Source organism: Musa acuminata, chromosome BXJ2-10, assembly GCF_036884655.1.
Source record: "Musa acuminata AAA Group cultivar baxijiao chromosome BXJ2-10, Cavendish_Baxijiao_AAA, whole genome shotgun sequence".
Classification (NCBI taxonomy): domain Eukaryota; kingdom Viridiplantae; phylum Streptophyta; class Magnoliopsida; order Zingiberales; family Musaceae; genus Musa; species Musa acuminata.
In genome coordinates, this window is record NC_088347.1 from 29,560,733 (window position 1) to 29,576,532 (window position 15,800).

Genomic DNA, 15,800 nt, shown 5'->3' on the forward strand with positions numbered 1-15,800 from the left:
GCTGCCGTATTCATGAGTGGTGTCTTGTTGGGTTTTAATATGCGTGATGAGAGCAGCAGTAGTAGACGAGCATTTGCTTGATAACAGTAAGAATGGATGCCCTGCCCTCGTTTAGTCCTACGTGGAGACTGGAAGGTGACTTTAATGGATTAATAAGGATTCGATTGATAAGGAAGGATACGAGGAAATTATTTCCGGATATCATAATTATAAAGATATATATTTTTCCATAATTAATGATAAAAAAATGTACTGAATATAATTAATGACAAAATGGTTAAAATCATAATTATAAAACTATTATATATATATATATATATATATATATATATATATATATATATATAATAGGATTGTGATGAACAGAGAATCGTCTCCTCCCCATTATTCCCAACTATTTCCCAACAGTCTGAAGCATCAAAAAGCTGCTCTTCTTCGTCCCCCCACCCCCCACACACAAAAAAAAAGAACAAAAAAAAGCAAGCAATTAGCGGCACCCATCATGCGCAGGCGAAGGCATCGCTTTTCTCTACTTTCTATAAGCTTTACACAGCCCGTCTTTGTATTATTAGCACGACTATTCTACTCGGCATAGCCTTATCATCAACCTTAGATAACACTCTCTCTCTGAGCCGATCGATGAGACTGCCTCCTCCTCCTCCTCCTCCTCGGACCTAGCACTCAAAAAGCAAAAGAACGGCGAGATGAGCTCATGAGCTGCTGCTTTTGAGACGCCCCATGGAGTACCGCTGCGCCTCCTGCCACCGGCAACGCGTGCTCCGATGTCGGCCCCTTCGTGTATGGAGAGGGGGGGGACTCATGCACACATGACCTCACCATGTGCCCCTTCCTAAAGACGCCTTTGTCGGCACTTCGCGAGCGCAAAAGTAAGCCCCGTTCCTCCTCCCGAAGAAACCGACCGATTCCGTTGCGTTGTTAAGGCATGTATGCTCGTCTCGTTGCTTGTTTTCAGTGAAGTGCTCATATTTTAGGGTTTAATGGCTCGTTTTCAGTGCTGCAGTTGAAGTGCTTGTGAGAATGCCGCTGTGATTGGAATTTATGTAAGTGGGGTGGGCCCATTCCCCTGTTACGAGTAAAAAAACCTCAGCACCGATTCATGATGATCATGGTGTACGTGGTATGCGTCGGATCATCACATGATCACCGTAAGTTGCCTCTGAAACATGAAAGATTAATCAGGTATCATTGCATCATGAACTGTTCCAGGAATAAAGGCTTTACTGCAACAAAGTCGAGAAACCTATAGTGTCTTTGAACTCATCCACTTGGAGGTTGTCTGACCAAAGTAGTATTCATATGAATTATGGATATATCATTATTCTTTTTCCCACCCATACAAGCTGTACGCTAACATGGTTCCTAGTTATGCCATAATTGGTTGTTGTTATTCATGAAGAAGATGGCTCAAACAAAAAGAAGAATTCACGAGTGCTGGTGAGAAAAGAAAATGAGCTAATGGATGGTAGATTGACCATATATGATGTGTTTCGTACACACCATCCTTTCATGCTGCTGATACTTCTAAAGGTGCTCTCTTGTCTCTTTGGCCATCAACTTCACTACTACCGCACCATCTCACATCCTTGTTTCTCACATTTTTGCCCATATAACAAAGACAAGTTTTGTCACAACGCAGTGTAGACACAGAGACAGTGAATGATCTACATGCTGGGACAACTGGTTGTGGTTTTGGCACGAATGGTTTGGTTCTCCTGGTTGTTGATTCTGTGGAGTATTACCGCATATAATTCTCCAGCACGGCATATATTACGTAGGCATTCTTATTTTACTTCTGCCTTATGTAGGAGTTGTCTGGGGCATCTTTTCCCTCATGCACCTGAAATGCAAAGGCAAAGTGCATTGGGATTTGTTTGGCATGCCTGCGGAGCCTACTAAATTATTCTGTGGGAGCGTGTTGACGGAACCTTAAATACTTCATAGCTCAGCAGATTGGGGATGAGAAGATTGTTGTTTGTCTTCTGTCGTCCAAGGCAGGTAGTAGCAGAGAAGAAGCAGAGTTTCCCGCTGAAGCAGCTGCGTAGCCTGTTTCTCTGATAGACAATCACAGGTCATACTCTATATCACTCTTTGCTGCAGTGCTGCTCTTCTTTTGTCAGTCATGAGCTCTGCATATCTTCCTTAGCTTTCTTTGATTGCTTTCGTTTATGGTGATACTTGATTTTAGTATGAAGAATCTTGAGCCAATATGGAATCCGTTGCATCCTATTCATATTTATTGCTTTAAGCATGTAAAGAAACATATGCTATGAGCATCCTGCACTGGGACCTTGGAGCTCTGTTTGTAAATTTATGAGCCTAAGTCCGAGTGGAAAAAGCTTTGCATTGTGATATCTAATATGAATTTGTCTCCTGCAGCTACTTATACAGATTCTAACAAGTAGTTTGTTGTTTCATTTTTTTTCCCTGATTCAGACAGGAGAAGGGCACTAGTTAGGCTAAATTATGTGCCATACTTCCTCTTATGACTCATCATATCTGCATCTGCAAAGTTTCTCTTCTTTTCTAAAGATGAATCATTTATGCTTCTCAGATGTTATCTGCTTATATTGTCTGATTTGAAGAACTCCTTTAATGTATATATATGTATCTATATAAATGTTGAAAAAGAGAAACCATGAAAAAGAAACAACAATACATCTGATCCTTGGTTATAGGCCATCAATATCAGAATCATATGTCTGTATACCTGCAAGGCACCTTTAAAACATCTTTGCACATCTTCACAACAACTTTAGCCCTGGTGTTCTACTCTAGGAGAAGTAATTGTTGCAAGGTCCCTTTGTCGAAGATGGTTATGCGATGAAATGTAATGAAATACCATTTAAAAGAGTTGGGTTACTGTCAGCAAAATTTTGTTTCTAGTTTGATATCACTAGCAGAAACAGTGTGAACTCAACTTTTCATGAGGAAAAAAAACAAGTTTAGCTTACTATTAGTATTTGTTTTCAATATATGAATGTGAAATAGTTTTTATTTTTTTTTTCAATATATGAATGTGAGATTTCTTTTACTTTGGTACTATTAGAAAGTCGTCTTAAATATCCTATGGTACCCACTGGATGAAGTTGTTTGGATAACACTGAATTGGATGCCATTCTCATGTCAACAGGATGCATGCCCTACCTTGGTTATGGTTCTCCATTTATCCTGTGATATGCTTTTACATGTCATCTGTAATATTATTATAGTTATGATTGGAAGGGTTCAATTTTGTTTGTTTGTTATGCTGTATATACCATGATGGTATACCTAATCATGATTTAGTAGCCAAAATCCTGCTAAATATGATCAGAAGCTCATCAAAATTCACTACAAGCACACTGTCATTGAAGTGACTTATATGTGTTTAACAGTATGTATGCCAACCTTGTACTTCCTCTGCTCAGACGTCCGATAGAAGTACAACTTTCCTTTTTGCTATCAGCTGTAGACAATAATAAGAGTGATTATGAGGCATCTAATGATGAAATATTCTCTATAAAATATCAACCAAAAATGGCCCTTGATGTGAAATCCGGATATGTGCAGGGATCTGATAGATTCTGACGAGTGCAACGGGAAGCAATCAACATCAGTACCCAACAAATTGTCAGCAGACAGAGGACAGCCCAATTTCTTTCCTTGCGGTTCCAAACCAACAAGTCTGGTCGGTCCAATCAATCTCAGAAAACGCTAATGGAGATGTTTCTGAGGAAGGATGACAAAGAATGCATGAAGATGATGATGCTGAAGCATGAAGAGACCTTCAGGCAACAGGTAGTCTCCCAGCTTCAGATCCTCCCTCCCTCTTCGTCATTCCTTTCACAAGCACGCAGATTCAAGTTTGTTTCCCTATCAGGTCCATGAACTCCATCGCTTATATAGAGTTCAGAAGTTTCTGATGAGAGACATGAAGAACAATGAGCTGAAGAGACAGAGGCTCGTCAACCGCACTCGGTTTAACCTTGGTGATCGAGACGCTGGCACAGTCTCGTGCCTACTGAGTGAAAGACACCGTGAACGGAGGCCACGGCGTCGGGTACTTAATCTCGAACTTCCAGCAGATGAATACATAGAAAGAGCAGAAGAGGATACGACATTGGAGTTGGAACAAGAGAGTGACATAGAACTGACGCTGACGGTGGGTAGCAGCTGGAGGAAGAGGGAAGAGACATCCTTCACTTCTGATTCTGGAGCAAGCTTTTCCTCGTCATCAACCGAGTCTGGAGGGCTAAAGGTGAGTGCACATAGATGGGAAACACGGCAGACGGAAGATGCCAACATTAGCTACGACAATGGCATTAAGGATTGCCTCGAGTTGGAAGGCCCGAGAGATGAAAGACTAAAGCAGCCGTCTTGGCACTTCCAGTGTTTGAGTCTTAGGATGACTTGATGTAAGCTTTTTTAGATGCGCTCGTATGTCTCTAATTAAAGGAGTCAGTGGAAATGGGTTGATGCCTGAGAACCCCAAGATACAGTGTGCTCGAATGCCAACATTATCGTCGCTGATTCTGAGCCCATAAGCTACCTTGCAATTAGCACAACCAATAGAAGACGAATCAATCTAATGATGGTGATGAAACATAATGATATCGATGATGATAACCGTGGTAATGTTGCATAGGAATAATAAATATGATATCCATTTTTGTTAGGAAAAGTTATGATGATGGTGTTGATGATAATAATAACGCATGCATATGGTAATACAGCGCAATGACGGCCATAATAATACAACGTGTTTATTAAATGAATAAACTATATTGTGCGGATCCTAATTCCTATTCTACCCCTAACAACTATAGGATTGCCCTCCCCAAAACCCTTCTCAAAGCCCAAGAAGTGCGGTTTCCCGTCCTCTTATCCACTCGCTCTCTCCCCCTCTCCCTCGGTGACGCTCCCCAGTCTCCCACCTATGGCGGCGACCATCCCCTCGAACGGCCTCTGCGCTTCCGCCTTCCTCACCGCCGATCATCCCCTCCGCCGCCGCCTCGCGGCCTCCGTCGCGTTCCCTCTCCACCGGAGGGCCGCGTCGGCGACGGCGGTGCGAGCGGCCTCTTCCTCCAAGCCTGCCTCGGGGGCGGGAGCGAGGCCAGCGAGGGGCATCACCAAGCCCCGTCCCGTCTCCCCTGCAATGCAGGCCCTCGTCGGCGTGCCGGAGATCCCCCGCACCCAGGCGCTCAAGCTCATCTGGGCTTATATTAAGGAGCACAACCTCCAGGTTACCCCCACCTTTCTGTTTCTGGCCTCCCCCTTTTCCTTTTCTTCAACTAGTGATACACGTTTCCTTCTGTTTCATTTTTGGCCTCTAAGCTTAAGGCGTCCTCGATCTATGTATACCCTTGATTTGTGTTGTGATGAGAAAGATTAATCCTACATCGTGGTCGCTCGTCCTCGATCTTTTTCCTCCTTTCATTGTATTCATGGCGTGTATGGTTGTCTCTTTCTTTATCTTTTCCTTTTTATGTGGCACGGAACGCAAGAACATAGCATGAAGTTCTCGCTTTAAGATGATAGGCGAATTTTAGTAGAATGCATGGATGCTTTTGTACTGATTTCATGAATTGTTTCCATTTAACTTTGAGAAATTATATTATATTGGTTTATGGCCTTCGAATGAGGGGATTTTTGGATGAACTGAGTGTTGATAAGATTATGGTTTTCTTTTTATATCTGCAAATCTGGAGAGACATGATTACAAGTGAAAGCTTAGTACAAATATGTGATTATCATAACTGTAAAGATAAATAGATTGAATGGTCTTTTAGTATATTGAAATGATATGAACATATGCTTTAGTTAATTCCTTGTGTCATAGAGACCGCTGTATAGGATACAGAATTGCACGTGTTTTAAACTTTATGGGAGCATAGGGAAGTTGAAGTTAGGTTACTGAATTAATGGTTTGCAGGAAAATGCATTCACTTAGAATTAATGGTAAATGCCTTATGGGAAGGATTACAAGAAAAAATGCCCTTAATGATATGTATTATTTTGGGGGAGGTGCTATAAGTCTATGTTTCTGAGAGACTGAAACTTTGTGTGGATCATCAGAGCATTTAGAGGTCATTTTGCAATGATTTTAACATGCACAAAACAGAGAAGTTGAAATACAAAAGAGTCTGGAGAGCTTGGTTGAGTATATTGAAGGATGGTGTAGAAACAAATTTTTTTATGCCCTCCATGTATTTGATATTGGAATCAGTAGGTTTGACATATTGTTGTAAAATGATATCAGCTGAACAAAGTTCTAACTATGTTGAACGTTTATGAACCAGTAGGAGCTGAACAGGATGATATCTTGAATATTGGTTCAGGCAAAGATGTCGATTTAGTCTTTTCCTTTCTAAGTTGTAATTATTTGAATTCTAAGGGGCCTTTCAGCCATGTTTTATAATAGTTAAAGGCTGTTTAATCATTGTCATATGTGTCTGTCTTTAGAACTATTATTATGGAGCCTTGGTTATAAAATTAAAAATCTGGGCCCTGATTTTTCCCTTAATCTTGTTGAGTTAGCTTCTGCAGTTTCTGTTGTAATTGTGCAAGTAGTCTGAATTTCTGTACACTTGATCCTATATTTTATTAGAGTTCACAAGGTATTTTCTTTTAGATTCAACTATATCTGTTTATTGTGCCATTCTTCTACTAAGAACAGGAAACTAACATTTGCTATGTTTGATCAAACTAAGATTCTTCTGCAATCATAGATTTGGCTAGCGTTGATTCTATCTTCTGCATCTATCTACCTTCATACAATTTGTAATACTAAATAGGAACTTTTCATGACTCCTGTAAAATCTGAGTAGAAGTATGTTAACAGTGAGTGTGCATGTGTATGCACAAATTTTGTTACTGATGCATTTGACATTGACTTGCCCTACCACTAAAGTTGACTTTGCTTGAGTCTGCTATCAGTCTAGCCTTTTTTTTATTGGTGTCAACTTACCGTGTAATACTTTAGGCTCTGTATATGTCTCTTCCGTGTCAAGTGTCATTTTATCTTTGTTATGTGCTCTTCCCTTGCAGGATCCGGAGAACAAAAAGATAATTGTTTGTGATGAGAAGCTCAAAGCCATTTTTGGTGGGAGAGACCGTGTTGGGTTTCTCGAAATATCAGGCTTGATTAATCCTCACTTTTCAAAGTGATTATGTCATACGCAAGAAGGTAGATTTTGGTGTATAGATAACTGTAGGCTTATGACAAGCTTCTTGTTGGACCACGCAAGATGTGAGGTCTTTTTTGTCTGATAGCATGTATCTGTGGTGTATCAATGACCTAAAATGTAGTATTTGTTCTTCAGAATTAAGTTGAACTGCTTAACAATTTTCTACTGTTGGGTCCTATGTTGTTTAGGGTTCTTAGTGCTCTCTGTTGGTTTGTTGGTGTTACAAGTTTTTGCTTGAGAACACTTTGTACAACCTCAATCCTTTCTCTGTAGTGATTATGCCTTTGGTTTACCATGCTCAAGGATTGTGCTGATAGCTGACAGATCTTTAGGTTGGTTCTCTTGTTTTTGGATTCTCCAATGTGTTGTCTCATCACAGCATCGGACAAACAAGCACCAAGGTGTGAAAAGGACCAAGGCCATCGTGGCTAATCCTGCTTGCATTACAATCTGTAAGAAATTGACTAAAGCTTATTTCGGCTATGCTGGTAGTTACATGATACTTGTATGAAACTCGAATTTTATTTGCCATGATGACCTTGACGTAATTGTTGCGTTTGTGTGAATAACATGTTCATTTTTTTGTTTGTTGGATATCTTTTTCTTCAATGATTTGATTGTTTAAAGAAATATGTTTGACTTTATCCGGAGTCTACGTTTTCTTAGCAGACCATGAGTGTTTGTGGTAAGCATCTTCTTTTTTAATTTTTTTCCTCATTCAAGTTATCCAAGTATTAATATATGTTTTGTTAGAAATGCACATCAAAATTGTTGATAAAGTTGGAAGTTGATCATTCGTCTGTGATAAAAGAGAGTATTCTCAATGCTGCTGCTGCTGCTGCTGTCTTCTCGTGGCTGGGCATTATGCCTCCCGAGTTTGATCGATCTTGCAGAATGGTCTGTGGGATGCATGTTTGGATCCTTCAGCTGAGCCTGGAGACATGGAAAGCGATGGATCAAAGAACGGAACCAGAGCCTGAGAACAAGGTGAACATCTTGTGAGCTATTTATTCTCCCACATGTTCTCTCTTTATGATGGCATTTCTGATGTCCAGCATCAACTTTTTTGTGCGGATTGTGGACAAGGTTCTTGTGCCCATCTTGTAGGTTTAGAATCAAGTTTATTTCTACAACAAGCGGAGCATGATAGGTCGCTTTGACGCTTCAGCTAATAAGATGATCCTGATTGCTAGTGGACGTTTTAAAGCCTCCAGGGAACCACCATCTTCCAGGAACCAAACGAGGTTAGTTTATTTTCGTGCTGGACCACATCAACATCTTGAAGAACTTCCTGTCTTTTTTTTTAAGCTTTTAAGCAACCGCAACATGCAGGAAAGTGTGATTGCCTCAAGGGTCAGATTCTTCATGGCTGGCTCAAGTATCATCAAGAGCTGATATATTTTGCAAGGGGACAGTGAGCATTGGATACCTACTTATTGTGTCTGTTCTCATTGAGCCACTGGAAAAAGGGTAGTAGCATAGACATCAACGAGAAACCACAGTGAGGAAGCTTCTGAGAACCATGGCCGAGTGTCCCTCCAAAACAAAATAAATAATGAACAGTTCCACCACAGGTATCAATACCTTTCTCTCACCACCTGTACCAAATGTGATGGATTACCCATACGGGGGACCTTAAGCCTCCCATGTCCTTGGCTGGAGGCAATGAATGAAGCCCAGGCCCCATCTATCACATTACCTGACGCTGTCTAAACCCACCATAAATAACATCCCCATTTTAACCCCTTTAATTGATGTTCAACAACAATGATGCTGTCCCACAAAAAAGTAGCATCGCAGAAAGATGACACGTGCATCCACTACATCTAGAGTGTGCAATAACCAGTGATATCAGACGGAGCAGAGAAGTGTGGTTCGCACACCCATATATGATTGCAGTAGGTAAGGAAAAGTTTTATATCCCAACCCTCGTTTCGGATTGATGATTACATTTTACTAATTACCTGCATCCTCAACAGTTGCCACACCAACCCAGCCAACAAACAAACACACAAGAACACATAAAATCTTGGGAACTCCGAACAGGCACCGTGAAGTCCCCGTTGCTGCGATTGGTAAGAACATACATGGTTGGTTCATCTTTGTTTTCGTGCATGGAAGGCAGCACCCTGGTGTAGGAGAAGAAAAAGTAAAAAGTAAACAGGACTTCAACCAGCAAGCGTGACAAACCAAAGTAAGCAAACCAGCCAAGCCTTCAGGAATTCTACAACAAGGCTATATTGCAGGTGGCAGACCCAGGAATAAAAATGCTGCTATACACACAGGAATGTTGAAGTAGCAGACCCCAAATCTGTGAAGTTTGCTCTGCTATTCTGTAGTTTTTGGTGAGTCAGTCGGTTAAAGCTAAAGAACCATGATCATCGACAGGTTCACTTCTCGGCCCTCCATAGGATGTTACCATCAGGCTTGTCCAGAGCTGCAACCTTAGCCCGATGACTTCCGGCCATGCTGCTTCTACCCCTCTCCGATTGAGGTAGTTCGCAGGCCTCACTGACTGTTCCACGTTTGACATCAGCCGGCGGAATGAAACAGTCGACTGAGAGGCCGGCAACATTAAAAGCCACTTCCTCGATGGTCCACACCTCCTCCATCCTGGTCTTGGTGTGGCTCATGGCCACCTCGCCAAACCGGAAAAGGTTGACCGCTGATCGCCCGGAGTGGGCAATCATCACACCTTCCACAGGGCGGTAATCTTCTATGGAGGAGTTAATGGAGGTCTCCCAGTAGACTGCATCGCCTCCAACGCTCGACTGAATTCGAGTCAGATGGGAGTCCTCCATGTACGTAAGAAGCCCCGTCTTTTGGCTGAAGTAACCAAACAAGACATGCCTTATGATCTCGGCAGGGCCTTCGCTCCGAGCCTTGAGCGTCTGTGGGTCTGCACAAAGCTTGAGGATGAAGCAATCCTCTCCGTTGACCTTCTTTTCCCCGATGCACTGTGCATCGGAGAACATGCTGGCCGTAGTCAATGGATCAAGACCCTGCACAGTTCGATTGGGTACAATAAGAATTTCAAGCAGACAACAGAGATCGAGCGCCCAAAAGAAGGCGAGACGGTGGCTCATGCTGCACCTTCCGCCTCTGTACCTGCAGAGCTCGACGAAGGGGACGAACAGGACCCTTGGCGGCGTGGGCGCCGAGCCATGGTGTGTGACGCCAGACGAGCTTGCCGTTGCAACCGGCACGGACCTTGCTACCACCGACGGCCAGCTCGACGTACCACATGCCCGGCGCCATCTGCCAGAGAACAAAGCCCCCGGGCTCTGCATCCTTCGTCACACTGTGGTTCTTGATGACCCTTGTGGCCGTCTCAAACTCCGAGGCCACCATCCTCACCTTCCCCATCGCGTACGCGTTCCTGATGGAGCTCAGCAGTTTCAGCCCTCCCGAGGCCGCTGTGTACTGCTGCAGTATGTATTGGGCTGACGACGTTTCCTACCATGAAAAATCAACAGCTTTTCTCAATGTCTAACCAAATTGGGCAATTAACGCAAGTAAAGATGCAAGGAGATGGAAATCAGATGCATTCATTGCAGGATATTGCAGGCATTCATGAGGAATTCGAGCATTCACTCAAAGCAGAGAAACCAGAGATGATAGTAACTGCGCTTAAATCCACAAAAAAGGAGTCTTGCTGATATTTTCTACTGACGACATGGTAGCACAAGGCAAGGAAGAGAAAGCCGATGCAGGTCGTCATAGAAAAGCAGGCGAACAGGGTGCTCACAATGGGAGTGTCCTTGATGCTGAGGTGGGGGAGCGCGTATGTCGGGGAAACGTGGACGGGGGCCAGCGGCGCCCCCATGACGCCGAGGAGGAGGCGGAGGTCCGAGCGGTGGCAGGAGGCGGCAGCGCCGGACACGGACGGCGCCCGGGAGAGCCGCCCCTTCATCCACTGCCCCCACCCCCCCTTCCCCGGGCCGCTCCCCTCCCCCTCCGGCCCCTCAGCCAGCGGCGCCAGGCTCCCAGACGCCGGCACCAGCAGCTCCGCCGGAAACCCCCGCGGCTGCTGCCGCTTCCACCGCGTCGGAAGCAGCAGGTCCGCCACCGGCGACGCGCCTCGCCGCGGGCTCTCCGACCTCGACCTCGACCGCGCAGGTGACAGCCCCCGCGCCACCTCCTCCCGCAGCGCCGAGAAGAACCCTTGCTTCTTCTCCATCCCCCTCCCTAAACGCAGACCACAAAGCTATGGGCTCGAACGTGAATCCTAAAAGGAAGTCGAAAACATGCACCGATTCGCTTACAAGTTTTCCAAACACGGAGAGGGAAGCCAGAGGCGAGGCGGGATTATAAATGCGATTATTCTTCTTCGAAGGATAGAGGAGAGAGAAAAAAGGAAGATTGCGAGCGTGCGACAGTGTGAGAGCGAAGGCGAAAAGAAAGAAGAGAGCAAAGCTGGCGGGGGTAAAAAAGAAAAAGCATATTTAAAGGAAAAAAAGATAAAGGTAAATAATATCAATAATAACCCAAAAAGAAGCGGCGGTTGCCAACCAATGGTCAAGGAGAGCGCATCGAAGTCCGATCACTCTCGGTGCCCTCACCTTCGACTCGGTCTTGCGATCCTTTGCCTCGTTAGGGAATTCTGAGGTCGTATGAGGCGAGCGGTGAGACGATGACGCCGACGACGACGATCACGTGACGTGCAGGCGGTCTCCTCGCTTCGTTTAATTAAGCCTTATCTATTTAGGACTATCTAAAATATTATTCATGCTGCTGCTGGTTCTTCTTCTTCTTCTTCTTCTTTTCCTTGCACTGTTTCTGCACCAAAAAGAAGCAGAACGTGGAACTCTGCAGCAGACGACAACGATGTTTCTGCCACCCATTCACGTAGGGCCTCGCGATTCGCGTGAGCCCGACATCTACACTGGCGGTCCGATCACGATCCAACGGATGACAACGTGGATTGCCTCATGCAGTAGATGGCTCGACCGAACTGGTCTCCTCACGTCACGTCCCCATCGCGCCATTGATTATTCCATGTGACGAGGTCTCGATCGCCAATCGGTAGTCAATTCATCGGAACAGGGCGTGGCCTCATTAGGTGGACGGACGTCGTCGTCGTCTTCACCACTTGGAAATCGAGTTATTACTCGGAGGATTAGGTGGTTCCATGTGCTGTCTCACACCGCGACGAGCCAACCCTCTTCGACCCATTTATTGGTGGACTATGGAGGACTCGTGTTTCCCTGCGAACGGTGGCGATGGGCGTACGTGAGTTTGGCGAGTGTATGTGCGTGCAATCTTCTCAGTTAGCGTCAGATGGATGCACTACGTATGGGGCGTTTTCAACTTGTAGACGTTGTACTGCTTTGATGCCCTTTTAGAGGAAGGGGTTTTACATTTACGGAGTGAGGCGATGAGGACAGGAAAAGGGGACCAAATGACAAGCTTCGGAAGAGTTGAAGGCTGAGAACCTTTCCTTCTCGAGGTGGCCTCACCCCCGATATTTGAGATTGGGAATGAGGAAGACAATTTAATCCAGAATAGGTTATGGACCATTTGGATTCCATGGTTGATATTATTTTTTATTTTCCAAAAATAAGCGATGATGGTGAAATTGGAGTTCAGGATCTTACCATAATGTATTAAGTCTTTTTTTCTTAGATAAACTAGTCGACGTCTTTAAATATATATATCTGATATGATTTTGAACCCTCAACCTTTGATGAATGGATTTCATACATCACCATCAGACCAATATTTAAGGTCTCAATCTATATTTTCCGATATAGTTTACATGAAAAAAGAATAATGATAATAATAATTTCCAAAATATAAATTTATATTCAAAAATTAGAAGGAAAAGAACTATATATCTGTTTAAATTAGATCAAGATTCAGAATTGTATGGTGATGAGTAGGGAAAATGGTGACACACTGAACCGAGATTATAAATTTAATTCACGGATATGGTAACCTAATTAGATAGTACAGAAAATACTAGCATGGAAAGATCCTCTCTCTAATTTTCATTGATGGGGAGAATAAAACATCTGCCTAATCAGGCAAGTTTGCATATTTCTTGTGGTCATTCAGCAAGTTGATAACGATCTGAGATCAAAGCTACATGTCATTTAAGCAAGTTTGACAATGTGCCAAAGGGTAGGCCTAATCAATCCCTGCAGCTTGTTCTTCAAGGCAGGCATCCAATCAAAAAAAGAGAAGCTTGTGATTTAGGTAGCATGTCTAATCTGACCACAATGGGACCAGTTTGATCTTTAGACCATACTGCTTTCTACAATATGAATACAGCGCAGATGCTGAGTTTTCCTCTTCTTTTGTGCTTTTGTGATCCATGTTGTCAACCTGAAAAAGTACCTTTTTCTTTTTTTGATTGCCTTTATCTGAAGATGCTTGGTGACAAAGCTTGATTGCTGTTCTTTGACATCTCCTGTTTCCAGACTTCTTTGGCTTGGTTTCAGATAAATGCAGCCTAACAAGTACTGAATCATATCCAATCGTCCAACCATTCAGCTGGATACTGTGATTGTTGCCTCGTTAATTTATTCTAAGGATCAACATGAACAGTGTGCTAATGAACTGAAATCCTGAATCCACCATCTGCTGTTGCTCATGAAAGGAAGTTTGGCATTCATTCATCCGACTTCTACATGGACATGATTTATGTATGAATGAGCACAGAGTAGACTCTTGTCAAAAGTATGTTCAGAGAAAAAAGTGCCGCATTGGCTTTTGTTTTGGGGGCCAACAAATCAATAATGGGCGCCTTTAGAAAACATAGCTGTCCCCAATGCTGTTCATATAGATAGTGTCCGAAAGGTAGTTGAAGTATCTCGCCATGGATTGCGGGAGAGGCTGTTGTGCTGCCTTGTCAACACACTTCTTCTTCTTCTTCTTCCACCAATATCCTAATTTATTAGTAGTAGTTGTGTATCAGAAACTATAACTTATGACCTTAAATTTCCACACCAGAGTGGAAGATTACAGCTTGATGAACAAACTTTGAATGCTCGTCTCCTTTTTCTGATCCTATGTTTCACCAATTCATATTTATAATTAATTGTCTTTGACCTGTGTTGTCTTTCTCTCTTTGTTGCTCCACTGCCTAACTTTTTGTGTGTTTCTTCTGCAAGAAAATTCAACGCAATCCTTATTAATTAGATCTCAAAAATAATAAAAAGCAGTAAAGAATTTACATAGGAAAAATATCGATCTGAGGTAAAATATTACCATCTTTTGTCGATGAAGGAAGCTATAGCAATGATCGAGAATTGCTATTTTGTGGAGGCCATCTTTTTGCGTGATGAATTAATGATAACAAAGATGTTGTTGTTCTATTGATCCCAACTTGCCCACCAAAATAGCAACACTGATGATAATTACCATGGTAAAAAAGTTAGTACAGAAAAATCAAAGAAACAAAGATGGAAGGAGGGAAGAGAAGATGAGTATGCTTGTGGGTAGCAGCACCAAGGAATTTATGTAGCCTATTCTTTTAATTCTCTACTATATCTTATCCCACCAAAATGATTTCCATGTCCTTACAAACCTAAAAATATTTCATGCATCTTGATGTCCCTGTTTTGTGGAAGATTTACTAATATAATTTTCAAAACTATATATCGTCATCCATGCATGTATGCATGCCTCCAAAAGGAAACAAATAATGAAGAGGTTCATGCATTCTGGTCCTCCCTTGTTCTTGGAAGCCAAGTCTACTTTCCAAAACTCAATTTTTCTATGCATGCTCAGATTCTATTTGGCCATACAGTTGTTAGAAATTGAATATTAATGATCAATCAAACCAGTCATAGAATTAACATATATCAGATTTAATTTTAATTCAACCCAAACTCAACTCAATATCTTGGTTCATTATTGTACTCCTCTTCACTTTTATTTTTTTCTTTTCTATGTTGGAAGGGAAAAAAAAAACTCCACACACACACACACACACATATCTGATACTTTCTATTTATATTTATTTGCACACAATCGAATTTGGAGTTAAAGAAGCTCAAAATTTTTAGGGACGTTCCTATCTTAACTCTAAATTTGGGCCATCTGAAAAAGGAAGCCTCGAGAATTAGCTCTTCGATGCTTGTTGGGCTATTTGATTGAGGAACGCATGGAGACACCATCACATATAATTCGGATAATTGATTGAGCAACGAATAAGGTAACCCTATTTGATCGGGCAACGCGCAATAAATAGTGGTTAATAAGTGCCTCTTTGTTGTCTTTTGATCTTCTTCCTCCTCTCACCATTGTTTTCTTCTTATGTAAGAAAATTCAGTAAATTCCTTTTTAGTTGTCCAAAATAACAAAAAGCGAAAGAACTTATATATATATATATATATATATATATATATATATATATATATATATATATATATATATATATATATATGAATGCGCACGCACACATGAATTTTTGAAAAGGTTTCTAAGTTTCACAATTACTCAAATAGAGTCTCAGAAAAATTTTTCATAACACATCATTGGACTAATTTATCCCTAATAAATTTTAAAAATATGTATTTCATTGGACTTCCCATCGCCTTCACCCTATACTACTGTACATAATTCTCTTGCAAGGGCTTGTTACTTACTAATCCTCACACGAGGGAG

The 15,800-nt window shown here is 42.3% G+C and overlaps 3 protein-coding genes across 12 annotated transcripts; 2 read left to right on the forward strand and 1 right to left on the reverse strand.

The window, feature by feature from the left end:
- Window positions 1–391: 391 nt before the first annotated feature.
- Window positions 392–4,525, forward strand: LOC103968554 (uncharacterized). 10 transcript variants are annotated; one of them, XM_065130716.1, is made up of 6 exons: window positions 392–941; window positions 1,022–1,548; window positions 1,658–1,736; window positions 1,827–2,089; window positions 3,571–3,798; window positions 3,881–4,525. In XM_065130716.1, exons 5-6 carry the CDS (start codon window positions 3,718–3,720, stop codon window positions 4,412–4,414), a joined length of 615 nt encoding a protein of 204 aa, XP_064986788.1. In that variant the 5' UTR covers window positions 392–941; window positions 1,022–1,548; window positions 1,658–1,736; window positions 1,827–2,089; window positions 3,571–3,717; the 3' UTR covers window positions 4,415–4,525. The 10 variants fall into 10 exon arrangements, with proteins under 10 accessions (XP_064986788.1, XP_064986789.1, XP_064986784.1 ...); XM_065130717.1 differs by having other exon boundaries at window positions 1,658–1,722; XM_065130712.1 differs by having other exon boundaries at window positions 1,022–1,736.
- A 329-nt stretch (window positions 4,526–4,854) lies between these two features.
- LOC135625903 (protein TRI1-like) lies at window positions 4,855–7,489 on the forward strand. Its single transcript, XM_065131029.1, has 2 exons — window positions 4,855–5,242; window positions 7,048–7,489. Exons 1-2 carry the CDS (start codon window positions 4,937–4,939, stop codon window positions 7,165–7,167), a joined length of 426 nt encoding a protein of 141 aa, XP_064987101.1. The 5' UTR covers window positions 4,855–4,936; the 3' UTR covers window positions 7,168–7,489.
- A 1,715-nt stretch (window positions 7,490–9,204) lies between these two features.
- LOC135625586 (uncharacterized) lies at window positions 9,205–11,607 on the reverse strand. The gene is made up of 4 exons (XM_065130578.1): window positions 11,453–11,607; window positions 10,936–11,375; window positions 10,296–10,643; window positions 9,205–10,189 (listed from the first exon to the last, which is right to left on the reverse strand). The coding sequence occupies exons 2-4, from the start codon at window positions 11,365–11,367 to the stop codon at window positions 9,578–9,580; spliced, it is 1,392 nt and encodes a 463-aa protein (XP_064986650.1). The 5' UTR covers window positions 11,368–11,375; window positions 11,453–11,607; the 3' UTR covers window positions 9,205–9,577.
- Window positions 11,608–15,800: the final 4,193 nt, after the last annotated feature.

Coding starts and splice junctions, on each gene's coding strand:
- LOC103968554 (XM_065130712.1), top strand. CDS start 3,718: ATGGAGATGTTTCTGAGGAAGGATGACAAAGAATGCATGAAGATGATG. Junction 3,799..3,880: donor AAGAGACCTTCAGGCAACAG/GTAGTCTCCCAG, acceptor TTTCCCTATCAG/GTCCATGAACTCCATCGCTT.
- LOC135625903 (XM_065131029.1), top strand. CDS start 4,937: ATGGCGGCGACCATCCCCTCGAACGGCCTCTGCGCTTCCGCCTTCCTC. Junction 5,243..7,047: donor TTAAGGAGCACAACCTCCAG/GTTACCCCCACC, acceptor CTTCCCTTGCAG/GATCCGGAGAACAAAAAGAT.
- LOC135625586 (XM_065130578.1), bottom strand. CDS start 11,367: ATGGAGAAGAAGCAAGGGTTCTTCTCGGCGCTGCGGGAGGAGGTGGCG. Junction 10,644..10,935: donor GCATCAAGGACACTCCCATT/GTGAGCACCCTG, acceptor TTTTCATGGTAG/GAAACGTCGTCAGCCCAATA. Junction 10,190..10,295: donor CCCTTCGTCGAGCTCTGCAG/GTACAGAGGCGG, acceptor CGAACTGTGCAG/GGTCTTGATCCATTGACTAC.